We start from the raw sequence: 24,496 nt of genomic DNA, 5'->3' as shown, positions 1-24,496 counted from the left end.
TGACTTTAAATTCCCCACACTTTCCCCTCTTCCCACCCCACATTGCCCTGCGAACCGGATCCCCACCTGATTATGGTTATACAGGTCATGTTTAAAACCTAGGTCCCTGGACGTCTCAGACACATCGCGATACTTGCGAAAACCGTATTGGCCCCTGCGACGACAGAAATTACTATGACATCTACGCGTCCCTTGGCTCTGCCACCTGGCATCACCGAATCTGTTTTCCATAAATTCATCGACCGTATTTCTGGCGAATTGGGGACATACAATGTTGACATTGTCTCCTCAGTCAACGACCTGCCCGACGGATCTTACCTGGAGCAGCCATTCAGCCATGACGCGTTCCACATCACGTCCAAAGACGCGCTCATCGCGTCAGCCGTCGCGTACCCGCGCCACGTCGACGACGTGCAACACGTGGTGCGGGCAGCCAACGAGTTCGGCGTCCCCCTGTGGCCAACATCACTAGGACGCAACATGGGCTACGGGGGCGCCGCGCCACGACTGCGCGGCAGCGTGGTGCTGAACCTGGGCAAGCACATGAACCGGATCCTGGAGGTCAACGTCGAGGGGGCGTACGCGCTGGTGGAGCCGGGCGTGACGTTTGAGCAGCTGCACAAGCACCTGGTCGAGCACGGCTTGCGCACCGAGTCGAACGACCCCGAGGAGAAGAAGAAGGATCAGCTGTGGATAGACCTGCCCGATCTGGGCGGTGGCTCGGTGTTGGGCAACACGCTGGATCGCGGCGTCGGCTATACCATTTATGGTGATCATTGGATGTGCCATAGTGGGCTTGAGGTCGTGCTGCCAAGTGGAGAGCTCATGCGGACCGGCATGGGCGCCATGCCTTCGCCAAAGGCGACGTCGCGCTTCTGGCATGGCAAGCCTCATGAGCAGCCGGGGAATGAGTGTTGGCAGTTGTTTCCGTATGGATTTGGCCCGTACAATGACGGCTTGTTTTCGCAGAGCAATCTTGGAATCGTCACCAAGATGGGTATGACGGTGAGACTTCCGATTTTTAACAGAGAGGTATTTGGCTAACACGAGGCAGCTCATGCCGGCGCCTGGCGGCTATCAATCGTACCTCATCACCATACCAAAGGGCGAAGACCTAGCCAAAGCTGTTGAGATTATCCGGCCTTTGCGTTTGGTGAGTCCCCTTGGCTATGTCTTGCTCCCGGTTCGGTTCTCCCTGACGCCGTGCAGCAAATGATAATACAGAATGTGCCAACGCTCCGGCACGTTCTCATGGACGCAGGCATCCTGGGCAAACGCAGCGACTACACACTCGACGACGGGCCCATCGACGACGCCGGCCTCGAAGCCATTGCCAAAAAGCTGAACCTGGGCATCTGGAACTTCTACGGCGCCCTCTACGTAAGCACTCCATGCCTCCCACGCATACTCCAACCCAACCAGCACGACCACACCTGACAACAGCTTCCACACACACCTAGGGCCCCGAATTCATCCGCTCAGCGCACTGGACGGCCATCAAGAGCGCCTTCAGCGCCATCCCGGGCGTTCAATTCTTCTTCCCCGAGGACCTGCGGGGCCAGGCGTCGGTGCTGCACAACCGGCACCTCGTACTGCAGGGCCTGCCGACGTTCGAGGAGCTCAAATGGATCGACTGGCGGCCCAACGGCGCGCACATCGGCTTCTCGCCCGTCAGCCGCCTCAACGGCGACGAGGCCCTGCGCCAGTACGAAGTCGCGCGCGAGCGCTGCAAGAAGGCCGGCTTTGACTACATGGGCACGTTTACGGTCGGCATGCGTGAGATGCGTACGTTTTGATGATGATGACGATGATGATGATGATGATGATGATGAGGATGAAGATGATGAGGGGTCTCCACCACAAGTTGTAGAGCAGAGCTGACGATGGCGAGACACGCAGATCACATCGTCGAAGTCGTGTTCAACCGGCGCTCGACGCCGTCGCGCGACGCCGCGCACGCGCTCGTCCGCGACCTCATCGACGAGTGCGCCGCCAACGGCTGGGGCGAGTACCGCACGCATTTGGCCTTCATGGATCAGGTTGCTGGCACGTACAACTTCAATGGCGGCGTCCAGACCCGCTTCAACGAGACGCTCAAGGATGCCCTCGATCCCAATGGTATTTTGGCGCCCGGCAAGAGCGGTGTGTGGCCTAAGCGCTGGAGGGAGGCGGGGTGTAGGGGGAAGTTGTAGGGAGGGAGGGAGGGAGGGAGGGAGGTAGGTGTGCGTGGCGTGGGCTGGGAGATATCGTTGTAAAGGAAGTGATGTCGTGTTGTTGACTTGCATACGGCAACATATTCTCAATTTGCTTTGATGTACCTGTTGGACTACACTCGCAATCCGTGCTCTATCCTCTGTAGTCTCCACAGACAAAAGGGAACAACAGTTAAAGGAGGGAAATATGGACAGAAATGCAGATTAAGCTATGTAAATCGCTCAAATGCTTCCATCGGGAAAGGGACTTTAAAAAGCAAATCGGTACAAAAGAGCTTCTAATCGTACTCAATTTTGGTGGCATGCAAAGAAAAGATCGAGTCGCCAACGAGGGTATAAATGCAACGGGAAGCAGACAGCTGAAAACGAAAAAAAAAAAAAAAAAAAAAAAGGTCAAAAAGTCCAGACGATAACCAACAACTCCTTGCATCGCACTTTTAGAAAAGAAGACGTGTTGAAGGAAGGAAAGAAGGGAGAAGAGAAAAGAGGGAGACGACGACGCAAGTGAAAGACGAGAAAGCAGAAAACAAACACCATCAAACAGATCCACTCAAAGACAGACAGCCATCCCATCCCACCAAATCCATAAAGAAACCAAAAACAAACCTAGCAGACCATCACAACCAACCACCCTACCCAACCACATCGGCCACGCCAACCACTACCCACTCAATACTAATACTCACTCCAATGCCCGCCCCTCCCCACCTCAACCACATCCTCGCAGGCGACGCGGCGTCTCTCGCGCTCGCGCTCGCACCACCCCGCGCACGACGTCGCCACTTTGGTGCGCAGTTGCTTCAGTTTGGATCCTGTGCTCGACGACGACGACGACGACGACGTCTCGCGCGTTCCTGATGTAGCCGCGTCGCTGGTCATTTCTTCTGCGTTGGGGTCTTGTTTGTGTGTTCTGGCGGCGGCGGTGTGGTGTTGGTGGTGGTGGTGGTGGTAGTGATTGTGTTGGTGGTGCGGCTGACCCAGGCTCTGCGTCTGTCTGTGGCAGCTAGGAGCGTGGTTCTGCTGCGCGTACGGGTTCCGCGCCGCCGGCCGTGATTGCGAGCGTGGTGGCCTGCTGTTGCTGCTGTTGCTGCTGCTTTCATGCTCGCTGCTGCCAGCTGCTGCCATGCTTCCCACGTCTGAAACCGTTGGTTCTGAAGTGGCAGGGGCAGCGTTTGGCAGCGCAGACACAGACGGGGCGCGCGGCCGCCGCGTGCGCGAGCGGTGCAGGGTTTGGCCGGGGACCGGTGGACGAGGGAGACCGTGCGAGGAGAGAGGTGTCCAGCGGGGTTTTTGTTGGTCCTGGGGCTGCCGTTCTTGTTGATGGTGATGAGATGGTGATGGTGGCAAGGGTTTGGATGCTTCTGTGGCGGAGTAAGGGGAGAGGTGTTTAAAATGCGTGCTGTACCGGGGAGGAGGCGAGGGTGTCGAAGCTGGGTAGAGTGATGAGGTTGCTGTCGTTGTAGATAGGGAGGAGGTGCTGGAGGTAAAGGTAGACGACGAGGAGGAGCGGCTGCTCATTGCAGGGTGTTGGTGAGATGGATGCCCTGCTCGGGATTGCTTTGGTCGGTGGGTAGTCTTGGGCTTGTGAGAAACGGCGAGCTCTTGATGTAGGTGGAAGAGGGAATCGTCGATAGGTTGAAAATCGTCTGAGATGGCCGTGTTCCAGAAGGATGAGAAGTGTCTGGAACTGCTGGGAAAGTGGTGGTGGATGTTGAAAAATCGTCGCAATGACGAAAGGACAGGCCCAACCTGCGGTTCCCAACTCTTTTATTCTCCTTCTATCAACCGCAGACCGGTACTACGCCACATGCCAACTTTGGCGCGGCTCCGCAAATAATTCGCCTACGACACCCAACCTACCTTACTCAGGCGCCTCGCATCAGTCCCTGGCCAGACAACATACCGACAGATGGACGATCGGTCCGCCTACCGGGAAAGAATCATGCCAGACTTTTTCCTGCTTTGCTTGTGTGCCTGAGGTGGTTGCCTGCGTGGCTACGTAGGTGGGTGCATATGGTGCACCGCCGCACAAGGCAGCATCACGATTTGTATGTCCCACGAGGCTGACTGCATGGCGAGCACATAGCAGAGGGGGACCAGTCAGGCAGTCAGTCAACCAGTCAGTTAATCAATCAGTCAGTCATTGAGATAGAAGGAGCCATCAGCCTTGTCCTGATAGTGTCGACACACGCACCAGAATCCATTCAGGTCAGTCAGTCAATCACTTACAGGCCATGGAGCAGCAGCAGCAGCAGAAGCAGCAGCGGTGTCGAGCACCACCATGTCCAGCCCTCGTCCACACCTACCTACCTAGCCAGGCTTAGGCACATGGCCATAACCTGTCCAAACCTGAACAACACAACAAGTCGACGGCAGCAACGCGGCAAGAACAAGCCTTCGCGCGGCGGCGCTTCCCCTGCCCGCAAACGCGCTATCGCTCAATCTGACCGGCTGTGCCTCACCCACGCCGCGTGTCGACTCTTCTTTTCTCCCAAAACACCCGGTCTCCCATGCTCTTGTTCTGATCGGCGCGGCCGGGATAACGACGACTGTTTGTTGCGTCGACAGACCTACTTCTGGCAGCGGGTCCTGAGGGCCGTAGTCCATCTGTCGTTCGTGGTGGTTGCGTGCGAAGGAACCATGTGCGTGCAGCAATGCCGCCCTCTGCGCAGCAGCAACAGCAACAGCAACAGCAACAGCAACAGCAGGAGACCGGACAGTATGTTCCTGCCACCTAAGCGATCCAATCGAGGCGCTGTGACGGGATGCGGCTCTGCGAAATGCGCCGTGCTGATTGGCCCGCTCGCTCCGTTCTGAACTGAAGCTCCGCAATGGTGTGGTTCTGTGATAGCAGAGGTGGAGGGCGGAGCGGCCGTTCTGTCCAGCTACGGTACCTACCTGCGAAATGGAATGAAGCACGAGCGCATCCCATCTCCGGCCATGAGCCTGTGGTGTAGACGCCGAATTTTCTTTTTTTTTTTTTTTTTTTTTTTTTTTTTGGTGTCAGCGGGCGCAGCGAAGAAAGTCGGTGTTGACGCCACGGCATCAAACGTTTGCTGCACGCATTGCGGCTCGCCATCCCCGTTTTTGAAACGGTGCCCCTTTAATTGTTAGACCCTCGACCAATGTGTTTTTCGCCCGTCTGCTTTAGTTTTGGCGTCCGTCGGTCGGCGGATGTTTGGCTTCGGACGGCCCGACCCACTTCCACTTCCACTTTGGGATCATCCTGGATGTGGGGGTCTTGCCAGCTGCCGCTTGCACCTGGCCCGCCGCGCCATGCCTTGCCGCCCCCTTTGCCGTACAACGCAGCTTTGGAAATAGGCGTGGCTGCTCGTGGCCCCCTATTCACCACCACTGCCACTGCAAGTAGCCTGGCAGGCTGACAGACACCGCCACACTCGACCGACGCATGCATGCGCGAGGAGTTCTCGCGAGGCTGAGTTTTCCGCCTAGGTTGATTGTCGGAAAGGATTCCGAGGCTCGAAAGCGGTTGGCAGAAAAGAAGGCGTAGCGCGCTGGAAGTGGGTTGTGGGGTATACCCGGCACTCACAGCATCGAGGGGTAAGCGCGAACATGATAGGATTGGTTAGGGTGTATTCTAAATAATACTTAAGACCTAACACATATATGTAGCCCATGCTTAACTTAATATGTAGATTTATATTATCTATAGGACCAGGCCTCTATAGAAAATGCAGGGTTTTTTCAATGCTGTCGTGTAAACCATGACCAGTGTAAAGGGAAAGTCGAGCGCGCTGAAAGTGGGGTGTGGGGGATACCCGGCACTCACAGCATCAAGGGGTAAGCGTATGAACATGGTGGGATTGGTTAGGGTACATTCTAAATAACACTCAAGACTGAATACATACATGCAGCCTATGCTTAACACAATACACAGATTTACATTGTTTATAAGACCATGCCTCTATAGAAAATGCAGGGTATTTTCAATGCTGTCGTGAAAATCCATGACAAGTGCAAAGGGAAAGTCGACACTCTATGCAAAGTACCTATGCATGAATGCACCTCATCTCCCCCTCAGAATGTGAATGCCGATCGAATGCTTGAATGCTCGAAAGAAATCATATATCCCACTCGCCATTTTTGTTCGCCAATATGCCCGAAACAATTCCTTTGATGCAATTTTGACAAGAATGGAGAAGCAAAAGAAATCCGGAAACCCCGGTGTGTCTAGACCTCCTCCTTGGCCTTCTTCTTCTTCTTTTGCACGCTCTCGTGTGCCGCCTTCTTGGCATCGGCCATTTGTTCCATGGTCTGGTGCGGGCGCGCGCGCAGTCTCTCCCTGATCTGTCCCATGCTCCTGTGGGCCCAGGCCTGGTAGCCGTTTTGGCTGAAGGGAAACAGCACCAGGTTGTCTTGACGGGCGAAAAAGGCATCAATCTTGGGCGGCGGCGCGCTGGCAATGATGTCGATCTCGCTGGCAATCTGGTTGCAGTAGTCGTCGAGCTGGAGGCTATTGTCAGCTGGTGTTTTGATGCCTCAACCAAGAGCAGTCTTACCGGCAGGTCGTTGACGTCGGCGCCGTAGGGGTTCTCGAGCTCCCGGCCAATGTACTCGAAGCCAAGGATAATGTATGCCGAGACGCACGTGGCGGGAATGGTGATCCACGACAGGCTTGGCCACAGTTGGAAGGGTAGGAGGGCGCAGTACAGCATGGTGATTTGGCTGATGCAAATGGAATAAGCAATTGGCAGGGGCGTGTTCAAGACACGTTCGGTGCCGACAAGGATGTCGTTGAGTTGAGTGATCATGAGGGCTAGAAAAGCAAGTCAGAGTCGGTTTCAAATTATACTGCGGCTTGATTTCAATGGTCAACTTACTGCACTGGACTTGATGGTAGGCCTTGAGAGACTCAGACTCGACGAGCGAGTCGACATATCTGCAGAGGTAGTTGAGGATCTCAAGAGGAAGGTTGCCCACGGGCTTTTTTGCACGCTTGAGCAGCTTGCGAGGGTTGGACTGAGCCATGGAGATGCCGAGGTACTCTCCGGTGCGCTTGAAGGCAGACTTGCGCTGAGGGAGCAGGAGCGCAGGATCCTCAGCCTCCTTGGCAAAGGTGTCAAGGTGCTGGATCAGGCCATGTAGATCCTCATAGTGCATGTAGGGCTCGAAGCGCAGCTTGTGCTTGAGGGCGTTGGCAAAAGCAACAATGAGATTGAGAGCAGATCTGCACGCAAGTCAGAAGAGGCTTGGAAATAAAAAAAAAAAAAAAAAAGGCGTGTGGCTTACAGTTTTTGGAGGACATCCTCCTTTCCCTCTTCGCCCTCGCGCTCCGAGGCCGAGACCCAAATGTCGCGAGCAAGTGTTTGCGAGACAAGCATCAACTGGGCCCAGTATTTGCGGCCCTCGCCGTAGCGCTCATAGGAGGTGGAGCTGCGGAAAGAGATGGCCAAGGAAATGGTGAAACCGAGGACAGTGAGCAAGATGTTGTCGACACCGAGCGGGTAGATGAAGTAGGAGATGCAGGTAATGAGGGTAGCCCAGAGGCCGAAAAGAGTAATAGGCAGGATCAGCTCAGGGAAAATGCTACCGTGCATTCGCATGAAGAGGGGCCATTTGGAGTGCTTGTCAATGGAGCGGGGACCTTGCTGTGGGGAAGTTAGTGGCGAAGTGACGGGTAGGGGTGGGGTCAGGGCAGGACTTACAAAGTAGTCGTCAAGGTCAAGACTTTTGCTCCTGTTTTTGCGACGGATGACTGGAGGAGCCTGAGGAGAGAGGGTCTCTTCAAGGGGTCGCAAATCGGGGTCAATGGGGTCGCAGGCGGTGCCATTGCTGGAGGCGGGCTTGATGTGGTGAGGGTCCTGTTGGATGTCGTGCTGGTTTAGGGTCATGTCAGACTTCTCCCGCCGGGAAGCAGAATAGTCGGAGTCGCCCATAGTGTTGAGGAGGGAGAATGGATGCAGAGAGAAGAGAAATTCTGGAGGGCCTCTCGCAGTCAGGTCTGGGGGGGGCATTTTAGGATCAAAGACCCCTGGCGCACACGCGCACAGACGTACGGCAGCTCGACCAGTCTAGTCTGGTGGTACGCCTTTCTTTCTAGCAGGGCTCTGCCTGCACACCACCAGCCCACTTGAAACACCGCCGACCACGACACGCAGTCGAAGAAAACACCACCACGTCTGTCAGAATTCCAGCTTGATCGCGAGAAAATGCTGATCCAGACCGGGGGCTCAGCTGCCGTGTCGTCGACTCTAGCTATGGTTTGTCCGTGATCGCCTCCAGGGCCCCGCAGACCATAGCGATCCTCAACGACTCAGACCCAGTGCATAACCACCACGACCACGACCTCGCTCAGCACGCCCGCCTGAACCACACCACACATGCGCAGTACAGCAGTAGCTACAGCTGCCCGGAATAGCTGACTCTCTCTGTGTGGGTGGCGGCCGCCGACGCCCTGCCAAGCGGCCACCCGTCTCACCACCACATTTCCAGCGAATCCCGGCATTGCTCCCTGACGCCTGCGCTCTGCATGTCCATTCCTGTGCTCTTCAACATTCGCTTGACTCGCTGTCCTGCGCGCTTTGAGCTGCACCTCGATGCTCGTCCGTCGGCTCGATCGCGCCACGTCTGAAGTCGACGTTCAGGGCGACCTTTCTGCTTGGCCACGGCCCCACCCATGAGCGTTGCGTCGATTCTAGAACCGCGCGTCGTCCTTGGCTCTACTGGACCACTGCCTGACCTCGTCTCAGGCATCATGGAGCCCTCTCCGCTCCGAGCTCCATCTCGCCGAACCTCTTCTCGTGTTCTGTCAACTCCCAGTATTTTTAGTCTCTGCTATACCATTGACGGCCCGGTCCTCAACGGCCAAACACTCGCTCTCTCCAAGCCGCGACGGCTACGTCCGCCCTTTCTTCACTCGGTGGATTCTTGCTCGTGCCCCCGCGCCATCTTCACCCACCTCCTTCGTCATTCCGTATGGGTCCCACCCACCAGTTCATGCAAGGCGCGCGCTTTGCTCCTCCTCCTTACCTGCCTCTCTGACATGAGCGTCACTGAAACTACGACCCTTTGCAAGTCCAAAAATCGGGGCGTCGCGTGCATGGCAGGTCCTCCAAATGGCTCCGGCAGGTAGAAAATCCCGTCCCTTCGCGCGGCTTCATTGGCCAAGCGCTCATCAAATGCGCTCTCGCCAAAAAAGGCGGCCACCTCTCCGGGTCCCGTCTGTCGTGTCCGTCCAACCAATCAGTCTCGTGACACCGCGTCGATGCTCTGTTCAGGTCGTCCTGGAGGAAAAATCCTGGACCTACCAATGCGGCTACCAACTTTAGCGGCGGAGACTGTTGCTCAAGATACCCCGGCTCGGCGTGCCAGTCGTCAACGTGCCAGTCGTCAACGTGCCAATGACTCGCCCGCAAACCATTGTCGTCTCCGTCCTGGGCATTGACCTGAAGTTCGAAGCCATCGTAGCAACATCTGGAAGCCAACACGCCCGTTGACTCGTCCTGATTGAGCAGAAAACGGCCATGAATCCACTCCAGGAGATCAATCAGCGCCCCAACGAGCGCATTGGTGGTGAAAAATGTCTCCTCGAGCCATTTTTTGAAGACGGTTTTGCGCCACGGACCCGACCTCCCATGATTGGGAGCATAGCAAATCTGGTCAGTCATCATCTGTGGGGTCAAAGTGGACCCCCACATGGCGAATTGCGCGTCGCGGCCCGGGCGAATCTTGACAAGGTCGACAACATCTAGAACGTGGGCTGGAACATCGTACTGGAGAACCCTGAACCGTCCTCTGGTGGAGAGGGTGCCGCCAATGTCATCGCTGCCGTGCCAAACATTTCTATGATAAGGCTGTCCGCTCTCGCCTCTTCTTGCCGGAAGGTTTGGTTCTTTCGCATTGTCCAACGCTCCATCTCCCGGTCTCGAACCAATGTTGCAAAACCAGACGCACTCTCCACCCAGGCCTTCAAGAATCTCTTTTAGTTGCCAACCGTACAACATGTATACCTTTGAATCTTCTGGCTCGTCTTGCAAGAAAGAATCCATCGCGTCTGCGTCTTGCAGACATAGACCTTCAAGTTTCGCTGCAGGGATCTTGAGAGATTCGGAAAGCGAAACGAGTTCCTCGTTTTGATCGAGATTGCCTTTCACTGACGACGCATACTCGCTTGCCTTGTTGGAGCTCGCTTGCTTAAATCCATAAAATGTCCATGGCGGGATTGTGTGGGAGGTGTGGGAGACGTGGTTGAGGTGACGTCCGAGAGCAGCCAGATTCGCGTGTGTCAGCAGCGTGCGGGTTTCAAAAGGAAACTCTACTGCCGACCAAGAGCCACCATTACCCCTGTCATGTCCGCCCAACCAGAGGGTCTCGTCCTCAGACATTGGTCGCTTTTGCTGGTAAGACGGATTGAAATTATCATCTACACTGTCATTGCTTTTGCCATGCTCACCCTGGTCAAGATCATTTTTGCCCTTGTTGCTGTACCAATGGTCGACACTGACGACAGTTTACACAATGCTTTTGAGGTCATTCTCATGGCCAAATTCACGCGCCATGCGATGATCGTCTTCCTCTAGCAAAGCAGTATATTCTGGCCAGAGGTCTCCATTGCGCGCAGAGGACTCATCCCGTCGCATGTTTTCGCCATGCTGACGAGAATTTCTTGGACGTTGTTGCCCGTCGAAACCTTGCGACTCTGAGAACCGCTTTGAGGAGCCATTAATTGAGTCCAAACAAAGGCGACTGACCCTTGTGGCGTGTAGAGACCGAAGAATCGATGGGTTTTCGAAAGGGTTGAGGCTGACCGGGGTGGGCGTCAGTGTGTTTGTGGGTGCACTTGATCAAAACAGCCGCAGAACAAGCAGATCTGAGGTTGGCGTGGACTACAGAACGGCCATCACGAAGCCATTTTTAACGGCGCATAAAGTCCTTCTTGTCGAACCTGGTCAAAGCTACCTGGGCTGTACGTCTACAAGACCTCTCACCTGATCCCAAGACTTATTCGACAGAATATTCTGGGCACACAACAAACTGTATCCCCAAGTTTTCTTCTTACATTCAGTCTGATTGATTTTCGCAAACTTTCCTCCCAGACTCATGTCTTTCCCCAGACATTTCCGATCCAAAATCTCCTGAAACAAAGACTGACAAACGAGCCTTGAAGATGAAAACGAAGAACATTTCTATCGAATATCATTCGATTTCTGTGTGGCGGCAAGAAGATGCTGTCCTTGGCGGCGTAGTGCCAAGGCATCCACTTCACGTTCTCACAGGTTGCCAAACAATATCGCTCCTGACAACGGAGAAGGAAGCTCACGGACAGCATAAAAGTTTAAGCTCTCATTCAAATGACTAAGGCGCTAAATTTGCCGTCATATCGACCACAGAGGAAGACGAACGGGCTGGCAAGTCTAGCCCAAGAAAACCTAGATTGCTCTTGACTCACGTCGTTGGTGTCATCAGAAGGTTACTCTATGAAGAACACGCAACACAGTGATTCTACCTGAGGACGCGACTCGATGCTAGGGGCTGTACGCGCCTATCAATATGCCCTGTGGATGTGGCGGGGATGATTCCACGAATGCATTCCGATGCAAGGGATACAACAACCCGCCCTCAGGCAACGGTTTTTAGGTCTCGAGACGCAGCCTCACCTGCTATCCAGGCTGCATGTGCCACTGTTGTATCCTCTACTCGTCAGCCCCGTCGAGGTGCTTCAACACTAAGATCCGGCAAACAACGCAGCCTGACTTCCAAAGCCGAAATTTCCACAAACTTCATAATCGACATTCCATAATCAACAAGCGACTCGCCCTGTGATGGTTTCATTCAGTCGATGGAGGGACAACCGCCATGGAGAATCAACACAGCATCTTCGAGCGGGAGAGGAACAAGTGGGCATGACGATAATCCGACCCGGCAGCAACCGCTCCTCTCGTCCACACTCTCAGGCGCGTAGTGGTACACCAGATGCATGGCCGCTTCCCGACGACGGCTCAACAGTCCATCCACTCGACTTTGAAACATGGACGAGCCTCTCCCCTACCAAGAATTGGTCCCCAGACAACGACGATTCGTGTATCGGGGACAGAGACCGCCTACAGAGAATACATAGCCTCGCGAGTCAGTACTCACAGCTTCCCATATACCTCGAATCCGGCCGCAACCCGTTCAAAGCTGCGCCCGGCAGTACACTGGATCCAAAGTCACCGCATTTCAGCACGAGAGAATGGGCCAGGGCAGTTTTTCAACTACATGTGGCGGAGCCGTACAAAGCGCCTGTCCGGACTGCTGGCATCGCGTTTGCAAATCTGACAGTCACAGGGTGGGGCGAGGACAATGATTGCCAGCGGACTGTGAGCTCAGTCATTTGGCAAGGGATGGGTGCTATTCGAAACAAACTTGGAATAGGAAAAAGGAAAAAGAAGACAATCTTGAGGGCATTTGATGGCATTGTCGAGGCCGGAGAGATGCTACTAGTTTTGGGTTTGTTGCTCGCCTTCTCGCCTCGCCTTCTCGCAGAGCAACTAACCGCAAGACAGGTCGACCCGGAAGCGGATGCACGACCCTTTTGAAAACCATCAGCGGCGACACACACGGACTGAATCTTGGGGACAGCTCATACATAAATTATCAAGGTGGGAGGAGAACGGTCAAAGTCAAGAAAGCAATGCAGCTAAATAACGGACAGGAATCTCGCACGACCACATGCGCATGAATTGCCGCGGCGACGCCATCTACACAGCAGAGCAAGACGTCCACTTCCCGATGCTGACCGTCGGCGACACATTGACATTTGCGGCACATGCTCGCGCTCCTAGACACATCCCTGGCGGAGTGGACAGGAAACGATACGCGGAGCACATGCGAGATGTGGCCATGGCCATGTACGGAATTAGTCACACTCTGAACACCAAAGTGGGCGACGAGTACATTCGTGGAGTGAGCGGCGGCGAGCGAAAACGCGTTAGCATCGCCGAAGCTACACTAAGCATGAGTCCGCTGCAGTGTTGGGACAATAGCACAAGAGGCCTGGACTCGGCCAATGCGCTGGAGTTTTGCAAAAACTTGAGGGTACAGACGGAGGTTTTGGAGCGGACTGCCTGCGTGACTCTTTACCAGGCCAGCCAGGCTATCTACGACGTAAGTCTACTCATACCTGTGCGGCCAGCAACTGACTGACGTTTGTTTCCAGATCTTCGACAAAGTCACCGTGCTTTATGAAGGCCGCCAGATTTACTTTGGGTCCTGCGACTCGGCAAAAAATTACTTCATCAACCTGGGATTTGAGTGTCCACAGCGACAGACGACAGCCGACTTTCTCACATCCATAACCAGCCCGGCAGAGAGGATTGTCAGTGTTGGCTACGAGGCCAAAGTACCGCACACGCCAGATGAATTTGCTGCAGCGTGGAAGGCAAGCCCCGAATACCAGCAGTTATGGGACGAGCTTCGTGTCTACGACCGCAAGTTTGCCATTGGCGGCAGATATATGGAAATGTTCATTGCGTCGAAGAGGGCTGATCAGGCTCGAATGACGTAAGTTGCGGCTATTCCCCCCATTCTTTGCGAGGCTGATTTGAAGGCAGGCGCGCCGCATCTCCATACACGCTGGCATACGGTCAGCAAGTTACAATTTGTCTTTGGAGATGCATCAAACGCTTAAAGGCAGACCCAGCCTTGACCTTAGGTCAAATGATCGCCAACTTTGCCATGGCACTGATTCTGGGGAGCGTATTTTACAATCTAGAAGAAGGAACCAAAAGCTTCTTCCAGAGAGGCGCATTGCTCTTTTTTGCAGTACTGCACAATGCTTTTGCAAGCGCACTCGAGGTAAAGCCAATCTGAAAACTTGGGTTATCAGTGTTGACATAGCATCAGATCCTCACCCTCTATGCCCAACGTCCCATTGTCGAAAAACACTCTCGCTATGCGCTCTACCACCCAAGCGCCGAATCATTTGCCTCAATCCTCACCGAAATCCCCGCCAAGATTGGAAACGCCATCACTTTCAACTTGACGCTCTACTTCCTCACCAACCTTCGCCGTGAACCAGAGGCTTTCTTCTTCTTTCTGCTGATTTCTTTCTCTTTGACACTCACCATGAGCATGATGTTCCGGACTATGGCCAGTATTTCACGAACGATTAGCCAAGCCATGGTACCTGCGGTCCTACTCATTCTAGCCATCGTAATTTTCACCGGCTTCGTCCTTCCCGTGAGATACATGAGAGGATGGAGTAGATGGATTAATCGCATCAATCCAGTGGCTTACGGGTTTGAAGCTCTCATGGTCAACGAGTTTCACGACAGAGACTTTCCATGTTCGTCGTTCGTTCCATCCGGATATCCCAATCTAGGTCCAGAGAACCGAATTTGCTCGGTCGTGGGGGCCCAGGCAGGGTCATCGATGGTCAGTGGCGACGTGTACATCAAATCCTCGTTCAATTACGAGTACAAGTGGCGGTAAGTCTCCCCATTTTGCCATATTTGTCTCTCTTTTGCTCATCACTTATAGTAACTTTTGCATCATCATCCCCTTCATCTTTTTCTTCATGACAGCTCACCTCCTGGCCACCGAGTTTATCCATGAGAAGAAATCCAAGGGCGAAGTTCTTGTTTTCAGGCGCGGGAGCCGCCCCAGACACATTCCGGCCGATGACCCGGAAGTGGTACCTTCTGGCCATGACAGCAAAGCGTCCGTCACCAGCTTTTACACTCCATTCAAGAAAGCTACTTCGACATTTCACTGGCAAGAGCTTTGTTATGAAATAAAGACCAAGGAGGGCACCAAGAGACTCCTCGATCACATTGACGGCTGGGTCAAGCCACGCACCATGACAGCGCTGATGGGCATGAGCGGCGCGGGCAAAACAACCTTGTTGAACACACTGGCTGCGCGGACAACTGTCGGCGTCGTATCGGGTGAGGTCTACATGGACGGGCTCCCGCGCAACCGCAATTTTCAACGCTTGACCGGATACGTCCAGCAGCAGGACCTCCATCTTTCGACATCGACGGTCCGTGAAGCCGTGAATTTTAGCGCGTTGCTCAGGCAGCCTCGAGAGATCAGCAGGCAAGAGAAGCTCAGCTATGCCTGGGACATCATACGGCTGCTGGACATGGAAGAGTATGCAGATGCGGTGGTTGGCGTACCAGGGGAGGGTAAGTCTAGTTTTGGATGAATCTTTCTTCGCGCAATGACTTGCTAAAGCACAGCAGGACTCAACGTTGAGCAGCGTCGACGTCTGACCATTGGTGTCGAGCTGGCAGCAAAACCCCAGCTGTTGTTCCTCGACGAACCGACGTCCGGCCTCGACAGTCAGACCTCCTGGGCCATTTGCGACTTGATTGAAAAGCTGGCTAACAATGGACTCGCCGTGCTTTGTACGATCCATCAGCCCTCAGCCATGCTGTTTGAGCGGTTTGACCGCCTCTTGCTTCTCCACGAGGGTGGTCGCATGATTTACTTCGGTGACATTGGCACCAACTCGTCGGCCGTCATCAACTACTTTGAGTCCAAGGGGGGCCAACCCTGTCCCCCTGACGGCAACCCCGCGGAATGGCTACTCGAAGTAATTGGAGCCGCGCCGGGGAGCAGCACGGACATCGACTGGGCGCGAGCATGGCGGGATAGCAAAGAGGTCGAGGCAGTGCACATGGAGTTGATGCGACTCAAGGCGAATCCGGCACGGCCGACGAATGGAGGCGCTGGGCAAGCTGAGCAGTTCCGCGAGTTTGCGGCGCCATTTCCGCGCCAGTTCTGGCAGGTCACCAAGCGCGTGTTCCAGCAGTATTGGCGGACGCCCACGTACATTTACTCCAAGGCTGCCGTGTGCCTGTTGTCAGTAAGTTGGCTCTAGGCACACTGACAACCATCCCGAGCAGAAGCTAACCGCTACCAGGCTCTCTTCATCGGTTTCGTCTTCTTTCAGGCCGAGAACACGATCCAAGGCATGCAAAACCAGATGTTCGCCATCTTCATGCTCATGACCATCTTCGCGCAGCTAGTCCAGCAGCTCATGCCCATCTTCGTCTCTCAGCGCTCACTGTACGAAGCCCGCGAGCGGCCGTCCAAGACGTACGCGTGGCAAGCCTTCCTCCTCTCCAACATCATCGTAGAGCTACCCTGGAACACGCTGATGGCGGGCTTCATCTTCCCCGTCTACTACCTAATCGGGCTGGACCGCAACGCCGCCGAAGCCAACGCAGCGCCTACACGAGCCGGGCTCATGTTCCTGCTCATCTGGGCCATGCTCATCTTCACGTCGACGTTCGGCGCGCTCGCCATCGCGGCGGCCAGCTCGCCCGAAGCCGGCGCCAACCTGGCCAACCTGTGCATCAGCCTTGGGCTTATCTTCAGCGGCGTGCTGGCCTCGCCGCAGGCGCTGCCGCGCTTCTGGATCTTCATGTACCGCGTCTCGCCCTTCACGTACATCGTCTCGGCCATCCTGAGCACCGCTGTCGCCGACGCCAGCGTGCGCTGCGCCCCCAACGAGTTCCTTGTCCTGCAGCCCGTCGCCCTGTCGCTGCCGTCGCTCGCCCAGCTCGATCTCCTCGCTGCCCCCGCCGCTCAGAAAGACTCGTCGTCGTCGACGACTTGTCAGGATTACATGGCGCCCTATATTGCTGTTGCTGGCGGCTACGTCGACAATCGCAACGACACGGCTGATTGTCGCTACTGTCCGCTTGCGGATACGAACGCGTTTCTCGCGTCCATCTCGTCGCGGTATGCCGATGCCTGGCGCAATTTCGGCATCTTGTGGGCGTATGTCGTCTTCAATGTCTGCGGCGCCTTCTTTTTATACTGGCTGGTGCGCGTGCCGAAGAGGAGGAGGGCGTAGGGCGTGGGTCGTGGTGGGAAGAGAGTGATGAGGCAGTCAGGGGTGAGGACATGGGATGGTGGTGGATGGGGACGAAGATTGGTTGGAACGGGTTTTATCTTGGGTGTTCCTTTTATCTTTTGCTGTTATTTTCGTTTTTTTTTTCTTTTCGGAACGAGCTCTCTTAGGGGAAAACAGGGGATGGACTGGGTTAACTAGGCCTAGAAATGCAGACGCGTAGGTAGTAGACTCGGAACTACGATAATGAACTTCTTCACTCAACCATCACGCCGCGCAATCTTTAGCTAAATCACTAATCCGACTCTTCGATCGATCAATCAATCACACACATGTCATGAAGTGGCAATGCGGAAGCGGTACTCGGCTGGAAAACGGCAATTTAAGGCAAAATGTGTGTCTAGCGGAAGCAGGGCAGGAATCACTACGACAGACAACATCACCTGGCTCTTAAAAGCGCAACACAACCAGCAAGAGGGGAAAAAACGGCAGAGCCCGGGGGACTCACCGAGCATTCATCCATCATCAACACATTCGAATTGGAGTCGACAAAGAAGAATCGAGAGCCATCCATCTTCCCACCAGCAAAGTCCAAGAGATCTTGCCTCGATTTGGGCCAGCAGCGTGCATGTATGGATGGCATGATTGGCCAATAGCCGTTACGTTCAACAGCACAGAAACGGCCAAGCTTGGTTCCATTCCGCTGGCGCATCGGTGGTCGTTGTTTAGGTATTCCGCGGAGGTATGTACCTGTGCGGGTGGGTAGATAGCAAGGCAAGGCACCACCACCACCACCACAGCACGAGCCGGCTGCTGAGGACGGCATGTGTCAGTTGTGACGGTGGCGCTTCTCAAACAAGCCAAAGAGGAAAAACCGACACTCTTGGTTCCGTGTATTGTCAAAAGCCTCCTCTGCCGATGTTTTTGTTGTTATCGTTGTCGTGGCAAAGGCTGCGGCCTCAGGCACAGGAATGCTTCGGCGGGCGCTGTTGGCAGCCTTGGTTTCCAAGAGGCAAGTCTGGCGACCCAGCGCAGAGAAGAGAAAAGAGATGTGAATGTGACAACGACTCAAAAAGACGAAGTCAAATTTTGCTGCTACTGCCCAAACTACCCAATTTGTCTCTCGGAATCGATTCCGTGGTATTCTGGGGCAGAACGTGCACAGCACATTGCGCACAAGTCGTTGGTTGGTATTTGAAATCGATCCATCGCCATTCACCACCACTACGAAGAGCGTTTCTCGTGCGACGTTTGGCTGGTCGATCGCACGCGTTCCCACCAGCCGGCCCACCGCTTGGACCTGGAAATTGTAACCAACACTGATAAATGCTCGAGCCAGCATCGCATTCCACTGGAGCTATGCCCATGCAAGCGAGATATGTGCACCATCCAGGGCACCTCAGAAGGAATGTGCCTCACGAAACGTCCTACTGATAGCTTGCAGATGCCTCGCTTTCGCTTTTCCTTTTTTGTGCGCTCCGTCTTCAGCGTAGCGATGGGCCGGGACGGCTGCAAAGAGAATGAGGGGGGATGGTTCCGCAGTCTCGGGGCTCTGCTCGTCTGGCTGCACTTGCCAATCTTCTTAATCTTCTGAAATAGACCTACCAAGCATTGGAAAGCACGCTTGGCCGACTTTCTGGCTGTAGATTTGTCAGATAAATTCGCGATCTCTGTGCAAGCTTGCCTCTTCGTCTTGCTCTGGCTGCGTGCAATTTATGTGATCAGTCTGCTGCCAAGGCAGAAATGCAGATTCGAAAACTTGAATACCGCCAGCTCGGCAAGGACAACGCAAACAACACTTACTATGCGGCCTTTAACCGTAGTTGTTCTAGTCGCCCGTTGTTTCCAGGGTTGACCAAATCCTCTCACAGTGAACAAAAACGTAGGCGGTTGGACCTGCCAGCAAAGTAGCGTGCAACAGTGTCGAGGAGTAGGGGTCCGAATGGCTGACCAGGAAACGACTGAATGGTAAACACGTCGAAGCGAGCATTCAGGGCTTTCAGATCCGGACAAGAATGCTGGCAGTGCAACTTGGTCCTCGAGTGTTGCAATTCTTTGCGGGGGAGGCCTTTTCGGGCTCTGCTGAGAACGGTAGTGAGTAATGATACGGGTCGAAGAAAGCACAACATGGAGCAGCCTTATCTACTTGGCAGGCCCGTCCCCGGTATATCAATGTCCAGCTGGTGTCGGACCCCCTCTGATACGCCAAAGGGTCTGTAGAGACTTGACGGATGTGATCGGACGGCTGGTACTGTTGCTCTTTGTTGTTTTCAATCTCCACTCCTGTCTCTTCGTCTTGCTACACGTTGAGACTCCCATTCCAGCAGGCCCTGGCAAGTATACTTTACTTTCTGATGTTGGTGGTTTGTAAGCCGCAAATATGAAGGCCAAAAGCAACCCGATCGAAATTCTCGTCTTTGGAACAGGAGGTACGTGTCTCTCAGCGGACTAAGGATGTCTTTTGCTCACCATTCGTAGCCGTCGGATCCACGCTTGCCTGGAGGTTGGCACAAAATCCTTTGGCTAGATTGTCTGTGATTTGCCGCTCCAATTACGATGCCGTCAGGACAGGGGGCATTACCCTGAACACCAAAATCTGGGGCAATGGCCACTTTATGCCTCATCGCGTAGTCCGTTCGCCTCTCGAGGTGTCCCGTGTTCCGTTCGACTATGTTATTTGCAGCAACAAGGTTTCTCCGATCCCTGATGACGACACAACTGCCCGGTCAATTGCTTCCGTGGTCTCGCCGAGGACGGTCCTGGTTACCGCCCAGAATGGAGTTGGAGTCGAAACCCCTTTGCGAAGGACGTTCCACAACAACACGATTCTGTCAGCCATCTGCTACATCAGCTGTTTGCAACCTGTTCCTGGATACATCACCCAGCCGGCGGGGATCCGGGCGCATGCGTTCCATATCGGCACATTCGACTCTCGTTCGCCACGGGATGAGACCCGTCTCGCAGAGTTTGTCAGGTTTGATAAGGCTTTCCAAGCGATCGAGGATGTTCAACAGGAGCGTTGGTGTAAACAAATTTTCAATGGCGCCTGGAACCCTGTTACGGCCATTTCCGGTCTAGATACACATCAGATACTCAACAGCTCCTCTCTCTTCCTCGACAATGTTCAAAGCCTGGCGAGGGAAATTTGGCAGGTGGCTGCCAAGATGGGGATTAATTTGCCTGAAGATCTTCCGGAAAAGACGATTTCTGTTGCTCGTTCCTCCAATGCTGTTGTGCCCTCAATGCTTCAGGACGCCCGCAGAGCAAGACCGATGGAGATCGAATCGCTTTGTGGTACGCAATTCAACAGACGATGTGGAATTCCCTGGCTAACCATGATCAGGAAACATTTGTCGACAAGCTGACAAGCTCGGAGTTCCTGTTCCCACAGTCAAGATGATGTACGACAAGCTGATCTCCATGAACCAGGCCTTTGAAATGGCTGCGGAGGAGAAGTTGGCGGGCCCAAGTCTCATGGTGCCTCCCCAAACTCTGCCTCACTTGGAAATGCCACCCGCCAGAGTGGCTGTGGTCGCGTAGGAGGCTCGCCGCGGATTTTCAAATTGCAACGGCCGCCTTCGATTCTTTCGATTCCCCATTTAATCATTCATTTTCTTCCGTAACGGTCGTAACGGTCGCCGAGATAACCTTTGAGTCATCTTCCCATGGAATTAGACGGAAAAGAGATTTTGTAATCACTAGCCTACCCAGATCAATCATGGGTAGGGAGAATGTTTTGCCCTCATCACCGATAGACCCTTCAATAGAGAAAAACTTGCCTTTTGAGCAGTTCGTGACGGGGAATGAATCGAAATTGTCCAAACAGGCGAGCGGGTATGCTCCGGTTTCATTTTCTGCGAAGTTGTCATTAGGTCGGCAATGTGGGCAAAATTGGTTGGCTTGCTCGCAGTGACATCGGATTGAGGCGGCAATTCGCTGTGAGCATTTTCGTTTCTCTCCTGGGTCATCAACACAAAGTCCCATGACGAATGCCAACCGGGGACTGAACAATGGGACGTTCGGGTTGATGGAACGGTTGCGTTGTGAGGTGCCAGAATGTCGGTGGCTCAAGGTAATCGAAGCCATCCCCGCGCGCGTTGCCGTGGAAACCGCAAGCCCCTTCCTCGTCGCGACTTCCTGCTTACTGCAGACGCCTCACTTCTGTCATCTACAAGTCACCCGATGAGTCTTGCAACTTCATCGATTAGAGCTTTTCCCGCCTTTTATTCACTATTCCTGCAAACGATTCAAACGTCTCGCATATGTTTGGCCAATCAGCAGCGTCGAGGTGTACTTTCTGATTCTTTCAATCCAGTGTCATGGCCAAAATCGGAATGTCATTTTCAACTTGTGTACGTAACGACCGAACAATGGTATGTCGAACAAAGTAAACTGGCAGATCAAAGCAAGCGAGCAAGCCACCCAAATCAACACAGCGCTCTCAATGTTCACGCACCCCTCGCTTCCAGCGCCCGATTCAGTTGCTTTTGGAACACATCAATATTCTCTGGCCTCAGGATTGTGAAATGAGTTCCCTGGACCCGGTGATAACGAAGAGGGCCTGGGCTGTCGTCCTGCTCGACGTCTTTCTGGCTTGCGCCCGTGACATAGTCCTTCCACTCGCACAGCCAGTCGTGGCGCCACACTTCATCAGTACAATTGAAGTGCGGCAGCGGATTGACCCAAAACAGGTCGAACTTTGAGATCTTGCCCGTTGGTTCGTAGGCACGCGTAATGTCCTGCAAGTTCTGGTTGATGCGCTGCCACGTTTCGACCTTGGCATACGTGAGGTCCAAGTTCTCGAGCGTGCCGTCGGGGAAGCGCGCAAAGATGGCGGCAGTGAAGTCCGACTCGGGAATGTGCTCCATTTCCTGCTCCCATTGCAGAGCTGTCTCGTGGTCCAAAATCTGGAAAAAGTGCAGCAGGTCGATGAAGAAGTTGCGGCCCCTGTTGCGAGTTGCGATTCTACGCAGGTCCGCGGGGTTGTCGATGCCACCGCAGAAGACGACCTCCTCGCCCATGTTTTCAAATCGCTTGGCCAGCTCATACGCCAACATGCCTCCGAAGCAGAGACCGAGAAAGGCATACGGGCCCTTGGGCTGGTGCTTCTTGATTCCGTCGACGTAGATTTCAAGCATCTCGTCCAGAGTCTTGAAGGACTCTTCACCCTTATGGAAACCACGTACTCGCAGCGCCAAAACGCGACGGTCGGGGACATATGGGAGCATTGGGAGCCATGTCAGAAACTCACCACCGCCAGGGTGGCAGAGAATTAGGGGAGTCTTGGATCCGCTTGTTACAAGAGGGACGATTGGGTCGTACTCGGGCGTGACGGAGCCCAGCCCGAGCAGCATCATGTCGACATCTCTGATCGTCCGGCATGCAAGAAAGAGAGCCATCGAGATTGGGTCTTCGGCTTCCAGCTCCTTCTCAAGGCGAGACTTGATCCGAAGATATCCGAGACTTTCGATACCCAGATCCGCCAACGGCATGTCAAGATGCAACTCCATTGGATCGATTCCCGTCTCTTTGACGAAGACCTTCTCGATCAATTTTTGCAGAGGAGTGACCAACTCTTCACCGTCAACCTTTCTCTTGCGGGGCTCGGATGCTTTTTCGGCAAGCTTGTACTGGTCAAAGTGGCCAGCTTGATAGCTCTTCTTCAGCTTAGCGCGACTAAGTTTCCCAATCGTTGACTTGGGCATGAGCTCTCTGGGCAGAGGAATGACTTCAGAGGGCTTCTTCCTGCAGAAACGGATGCAAGTCTCCTTGATTCCATCGACCGCTTTCCGCAGCTCAGGGGAATCTTGAGTGGCGTCTGCAGCAGGGTTGAACAAAATGATCACGTCCTCAGTGTCAGACTCTGATTTTTCTGACCACACGGCGAAAGACGCAATGTATCCGGGCGATATGCCTGAGATTTTTGAAGTCTCGATGGCGTGCTCGAGTTCAAAAGAGGAGTAGTTTTGGCCGTTGATGATGATGATTTCCTTGGAGCGACCGACGATGATTAGGTTGCCTTGATCGTCAAGTTTTGTCTGATCACCAGTGTCAAACCAGCCATCAGAGGTCATGCAGCCGGCGTTGGCAACGTCGTTATTGAAGTATCCGTTGAAGACCATGGCGCCTCTTAGCTGCAAGGAGCCGACAGAGCCTTGCTTGACAGGTCTCTGGTCCTCATCCAAAATGCGCATTTGGTGTTGCGGCAGAAGCTTGCCTACAGAGGCGAAGACGTATCGCCTCTTTACGTCGTAATTTGGGCATTGAGTGTTGTAGAAAATAGCAGAGCAAGTCTCAGAGAGACCGTAAGCAGACTTGATGGCGTTCTTCGGGGCTCCGAACTTGGTGAGAATCTCCTCTCCCGCCTCGAACACAACTGTCTTGTTCGCCTCACCCCCGCACATAATAGTCCTGAGCTCAGAAAAGTCGAAGTCGAGTTTCCACCTTTCTTCAGCAGGCATGTCTTTGTACGCCCTGGCAGCGGTCGAAACGAAGAAGTTGGGGGCAAAACTAAAGCCGACCTTGAATTCTGATAATGCCTGCCAGAATCGAACAGGTTCGCGGATCAAGTCGATGGCAGGGATCATGACCTGACTCGCTCCGGCGTATACTGCGTGCAGGTGGTTTTCGCAGAGAGCAGCCGAGTGATCAAAGCCTGCCCACATCCATTAGTCGAGCGTCGCATGATCAAAACGGGACGGGAGTACTCACTGACCCAGGACATGAAAGTCTGGGTGTTGTTCGTATTGTGAAAGCCGCACTTGATCTTGCTGCTCGAGCAGAGCTGCCTGTGTGTGTACTGGACTGCCTTGGCGTACCCAGTGCTTCCACTGGTGAAGAGCATGGTGGTGACCTCGTCTTCTCTTCCAACGCCCTCATCGAACCAGCCACCTCCGTACATATCATCGTGTCCGATTGGAGCCTCGAGCTTTTCCAGTTGGACACTCTGCACCGTCACCGGCTTCAAGCCTTCAACCGAGACGAAATATTTTGCAAGCGTCTTTGTCGTCAGGACAGTTGGACCGGAGAAGGTCTTGTTGACGTTCTCGAGTTCACCGGCCAAAGTCGTTTGGTTGTTGGAAAGGGGCGAGAGCAGCGCTGGGATGCCACCAGCAGCAATGACGCTCCAGTACCAGATGCAGTTGTCGCTGTGTGAGTCGAAGTAGAGAATGATGCGCCTATGCTCAGGGATGATGTCTGCTTGACGCAGCTTCGCAGCATTCGTCTGCAATCAAGTCAGCGGTTGCATCAAGGACCGGAGAGAACTACGTTACTGACCAAAGCTTCTCGGAGCAGCTGCTCGTAGGTGAACACTTCCGGTTGCCTTTCCCAACCTCCGGTCTTGAACGCAAGCGTGTGGGTAGGCCACTTTTTTGCAGCCCTCTGGAGCAACTGCAGCACAGTCTGCGGTTCATCTGAATTTCTCCATGGGGAAATGGAGTAAAGAGCCTTGGCCAGACTGGTGAACATTGTGAAGTCA

General features: G+C 54.1%; 6 protein-coding genes across 6 annotated transcripts; 3 read left to right on the top strand and 3 right to left on the bottom strand.

Moving 5' to 3' along the window:
• Nucleotides 1–174: 174 nt before the first annotated feature.
• IWZ02DRAFT_492030 (aryl-alcohol oxidase) lies at nt 175–2,192 on the top strand (the record flags this gene model as incomplete). Its single annotated transcript, XM_066769808.1, has 5 exons — nt 175–1,005; nt 1,055–1,153; nt 1,210–1,380; nt 1,461–1,785; nt 1,900–2,192. The coding sequence occupies 5 exons, from the start codon at nt 175–177 to the stop codon at nt 2,190–2,192; spliced, it is 1,719 nt and encodes a 572-aa protein (XP_066621263.1).
• Nucleotides 2,193–6,404: 4,212 nt separating this feature from the next.
• Nucleotides 6,405–8,065, bottom strand: IWZ02DRAFT_470587 (Bestrophin, RFP-TM, chloride channel-domain-containing protein; the record flags this gene model as incomplete). Its single annotated transcript, XM_066768807.1, has 5 exons — nt 6,405–6,680; nt 6,734–6,990; nt 7,055–7,401; nt 7,464–7,822; nt 7,880–8,065. 5 exons carry the CDS (start codon nt 8,063–8,065, stop codon nt 6,405–6,407), a joined length of 1,425 nt encoding a protein of 474 aa, XP_066621262.1.
• Nucleotides 8,066–9,140: 1,075 nt separating this feature from the next.
• IWZ02DRAFT_434618 (uncharacterized protein) lies at nt 9,141–10,813 on the bottom strand (the record flags this gene model as incomplete). Its single annotated transcript, XM_066766379.1, has 3 exons — nt 9,141–9,395; nt 9,482–10,655; nt 10,689–10,813. The coding sequence occupies 3 exons, from the start codon at nt 10,811–10,813 to the stop codon at nt 9,141–9,143; spliced, it is 1,554 nt and encodes a 517-aa protein (XP_066621261.1).
• A 936-nt stretch (nt 10,814–11,749) lies between these two features.
• On the top strand, nt 11,750–17,312 carry IWZ02DRAFT_314277 (ABC-2 type transporter-domain-containing protein). Its single transcript, XM_066764108.1, has 9 exons — nt 11,750–12,662; nt 12,719–12,814; nt 12,868–13,319; nt 13,372–13,715; nt 13,766–14,009; nt 14,058–14,641; nt 14,694–15,340; nt 15,398–16,023; nt 16,081–17,312. The coding sequence occupies exons 1-9, from the start codon at nt 11,996–11,998 to the stop codon at nt 17,017–17,019; spliced, it is 4,599 nt and encodes a 1,532-aa protein (XP_066621260.1). The 5' UTR covers nt 11,750–11,995; the 3' UTR covers nt 17,020–17,312.
• Nucleotides 17,313–19,022: 1,710 nt separating this feature from the next.
• On the top strand, nt 19,023–20,556 carry IWZ02DRAFT_522336 (2-dehydropantoate 2-reductase-like protein; the record flags this gene model as incomplete). The annotated part of the gene is made up of 3 exons (XM_066770830.1): nt 19,023–19,445; nt 19,495–20,310; nt 20,360–20,556. Exons 1-3 carry the CDS (start codon nt 19,397–19,399, stop codon nt 20,554–20,556), a joined length of 1,062 nt encoding a protein of 353 aa, XP_066621259.1. The 5' UTR covers nt 19,023–19,396.
• Nucleotides 20,557–21,187: 631 nt separating this feature from the next.
• Nucleotides 21,188–23,727, bottom strand: IWZ02DRAFT_456160 (uncharacterized protein). Its single transcript, XM_066767837.1, has one exon. The coding sequence runs from the start codon at nt 23,679–23,681 to the stop codon at nt 21,465–21,467; it is 2,217 nt and encodes a 738-aa protein (XP_066621258.1). The 5' UTR covers nt 23,682–23,727; the 3' UTR covers nt 21,188–21,464.
• Nucleotides 23,728–24,496: the final 769 nt, after the last annotated feature.

Source organism: Phyllosticta citriasiana (genome assembly GCF_038021145.1).
Source record: "Phyllosticta citriasiana strain CBS 120426 chromosome Unknown IWZ02scaffold_9, whole genome shotgun sequence".
In the NCBI taxonomy this organism is placed as follows: domain Eukaryota; kingdom Fungi; phylum Ascomycota; class Dothideomycetes; order Botryosphaeriales; family Phyllostictaceae; genus Phyllosticta; species Phyllosticta citriasiana.
This window is presented reverse-complemented; position numbering and strand designations above follow the sequence as displayed.

Bases quoted from the DNA above. Each gene is read 5' to 3' on its own strand.
- IWZ02DRAFT_314277 (XM_066764108.1), top strand. From the start codon at position 11,996: ATGGTTTCATTCAGTCGATGGAGGGACAACCGCCATGGAGAATCAACA. The intron at 15,341-15,397 runs GTAAGTCTAGTT...AAAGCACAGCAG, and splicing joins GGTTGGCGTACCAGGGGAGG to GACTCAACGTTGAGCAGCGT. The intron at 16,024-16,080 runs GTAAGTTGGCTC...AACCGCTACCAG, and splicing joins CTGCCGTGTGCCTGTTGTCA to GCTCTCTTCATCGGTTTCGT.
- IWZ02DRAFT_456160 (XM_066767837.1), bottom strand. From the start codon at position 23,681: ATGTGGGCAGGCTTTGATCACTCGGCTGCTCTCTGCGAAAACCACCTG.